This window comes from Bison bison, unplaced genomic scaffold (assembly GCF_000754665.1).
Source record: "Bison bison bison isolate TAMUID 2011002044 unplaced genomic scaffold, Bison_UMD1.0 scf7180017864317, whole genome shotgun sequence".
Taxonomy (NCBI): domain Eukaryota; kingdom Metazoa; phylum Chordata; class Mammalia; order Artiodactyla; family Bovidae; genus Bison; species Bison bison.
The window spans coordinates 10,042,961-10,046,049 of record NW_011494889.1 but is presented as its reverse complement, the minus strand read 5'-3'; the positions used below and the strand labels follow the sequence as shown (position 1 = coordinate 10,046,049).

At 44.7% G+C, this 3,089-nt stretch overlaps 1 protein-coding gene across 1 annotated transcript in view; it reads left to right on the top strand.

Moving 5' to 3' along the window:
• Positions 1 to 301, top strand: part of LOC104997971 — a 22,393-nt gene extending 22,092 nt beyond the window's left edge. The window contains exon 4 of the mRNA XM_010852950.1: positions 5 to 301. Within this exon, the coding sequence (XP_010851252.1) occupies positions 5 to 301 (297 nt within the window). The remainder of the gene's footprint in view (positions 1 to 4) is intronic.
• The last annotated feature ends 2,788 nt before the right edge of the window (positions 302 to 3,089 follow it).

The following is a 3,089-nucleotide window of genomic DNA, read 5'->3' as shown; positions in this document are numbered from 1 at the left end:
CCAGGAGCCTGAGGAGGCCGAGCGACTAGGACCTGCCCCCGAGGGGCCACGGGGCCTGCCTCTGGCCCATGCTGCCAGCCTCCCGGAGGAGCGGAAAAGCAGCCTCCAGGACCCTAGGCCTGCGGTGCACCGCATCTACGTGGAGGCCTACCCTGCAGCCCTGGTGGACACCAAACCCTGGGCCGCCTTGAGTCCTGCCATCGTAGGCCACTCGGGCCTGCCCAGCGCCGCGGGCCCAGAGTTGAGCCCAGAGGACCCTGCCACCTCCCCTGTGTCAGAGATACTCAGCAGCATGCTTTAGGGAGGTCTACAGTTGGCTGTCCTCTTTTCACTGCGAGTCCCTGCATTTTCCATCCCCGTACTCCAGTCCGCCTCCACCCATGTTTTCACCCAATTTGAACTGCTTTCCAGGTTAAAAATCCAAAGGTTAGAGGTTCAAGGTCCTCTTTTTTAGAGTTGGAGTGGAGGCAAGAGTGGCCAGTCTTATACCCAGTTCAGCCTATAAAGGACATAAAAGAGTTTTGGTGTCAACATGGAGTCCTGGACACAAGAGTGCAAGCATACCATCCTGATGGCGCACCTGTGGCGGAGGTTTGTTGTTCAGTTTCTGAGGCGTGTCCAGCTTTTTGTGATGCCATGGACTGCAGCAGGCCATGCTCCTCTGACCTCTACCTTCTCCTGGAGTTTGTTCAAAGTCATGTCCATTGAGTTGGCAATCCTATCTAACCATCTCATCCTCTGCTGCCGTCTTTTCCTTTTGCCTTCAATCTTTGCCAGCACCAGGGTCTTTTCCAGTGAGTCCACTTTTCGCACCAGGTGACCAAAGTATTGGAGCTTCAACTTCAGCATCAGTCCTTCCACTGAATATTCAGGGTTGATTTACTTTAGGATCGACTGTTTGGATCTCCTTGATGTCCAAAGGACTCTCAAGAGTCTTGTCCAGCCTTTCAATTTGAAAGCATCTATTCTTCAGAGCTCTGCCTTCTTTATGTTCCAACTCTCATATCTGTACATGACTACCAGAAAAACCATACCTTTGACTATATGGACCTTTTTCTGTAAAGAGATCACTCTGCTTTTTAACACCCTATCTGGGTTTGTCGTAGATTTCCTTCAAAGGAGCAAGCATCTTTTAATTTCATGGCTGCAGTCACCATCCACAGTGAGTTTAGAGCCCAAGAAAATAAAATCTGTTAGTGCTTCAACTTTTTACCCTTGTGTTTGTCATGAAGTGATAGGACCAGATGCCATGATCTTAGTTTTTTAAATGTTGAGTCTCAAGCCAGCTTTTTCAATCTCATCTTTCACCTTGACCAAGAGACTCTTCATTTTCTGCTTTTAGAGTAGTATCATCTGCATATCTGAGGTTATTGATACTTCTCTTGGCAATCCTGATTCCAGCTTGTGATTCACCCAGCCTGGCATTTCCCATAATATACTCTGCATAGGCGTTAGATAAGCAGGGTGAAAATATACAACCTTGTACGCCTTTCACGAATTTGAACTCAACAGTTGTTCCATGTCTGGTTCTGTTGCTTCTTGACCTGCATACAGGTTTCTGAGGAAACAGGTAATGTGATCTGATATTCCTATCTCTTTAAGAATTTTCCACAACTTACCGTGATCTGCATAGCCAAAGGCTTTAGCATAGTCAATAAAGCAGAATTAGATATTTTTCTGGAACTCCATTGCTTTTTCTGTGATCCAACAGATGTTGGCAATTTGATCTCTGGTTCCTCTGTCTTTTCTAAATCCAGCTTGTATATCTGGAAGTTCCCGGTTCACATACTGCTGAAGCCTAGCTTGAAAGATTTTGAGCATTACCTTGCTAGCATGTGAAATGAGCCCAATTGTACAGTCGTTTGAATGTTCTTTGTCATTGTCCTTTGGGATTAGAATGAAAACTGACCTTTTCCAGTCCTGTGACCACTGCTCAGTTTTCCAAATTTGCTGGCATATTGAGTGCAGCCCTTTAACAGCATCATCTTTTAGAATTTTAAGTTCAGCTAGATTAGGATTTTAAATAGTTCATCAGCTCCACTAGTTTTGTTTGTAGTAATGCTTCCAAAGGCCTACTTAATTTGACACTCCAGGATGTCTGGCTCTAGGTGAGTAACCACAGCATTGTGGTTCTCTGGGTCATTAAGACCTATTCTGTATATTTCTATGTATTCTTGTCACCTCTTCTTAATCTCTTCTGTTTCTGTTAGGTCCTTCCCATTTCTGTCCTTTATTTTGCCCATATTTGCGTGAAATGTTCCTTGATGTCTCCAGTTTTCTTGAAGAGATCTCTAGTCTTTCTCATTCTGTTGTTTTCCTCTATTTGCATCACTCTTTTAAGAATGCCTCCTTATCTTTTCTTACTATTCTCTGGAACTCTGCATTCAGTTGGGTATATCTTTCCCTTTCTCCCTTGCCTTTTATTTCTCTTCTTTCTTCTGCTGTTTGTAAAGCCTCCTCAGAAAGCCACTTTACCTTCCTGCATTTCTTTTTGGGGGATAATTTTGGTCACTCACTCCTGTACAATGTTAAAAACCTCCATCCACAGTTCTTCAGGCACTCTGTCTGCCAGATCTAATCCCTTGAATCTATTCATCACCTCCACTGTATAAGGGATTTGATTTAGGTCATACATGAATGGTCTTCCCAGGTGGCTCAGATGGTAAAAATCTACCAATTCAGGACACCCAGGCTCAACCCCTGGGTCTGGAATTGGTTGTCTGGCATGGCAACCCACTCCAGTATTCTTGCCTGGAGAATCCCATGGACAGGGGAACATGGCAGGCTACAGTTCATGGAGTTACACAGAGTCAGACACGACTGGGCAGCTAACACACACACCTGAATGGTCTAGCGATCTTCCCTACTTTCTTCAAGTTAAGCCTGAATTTTGCAATAAGGCACTTGTGATCTGAACCACAGTCAGCTCCAGGACTTGTGTTTGCTAACTATATACAGCTTCTCAATCTTTGGATGCAAAGACCATAATCCATCTGATTTCAGTTTTGTCTATCTTATTGATGTCCATGTAGAGTCATCCCTTGGGTTGCTAGAAACAGGTGTTTGCTCTGAACAAACAAACCATGTTC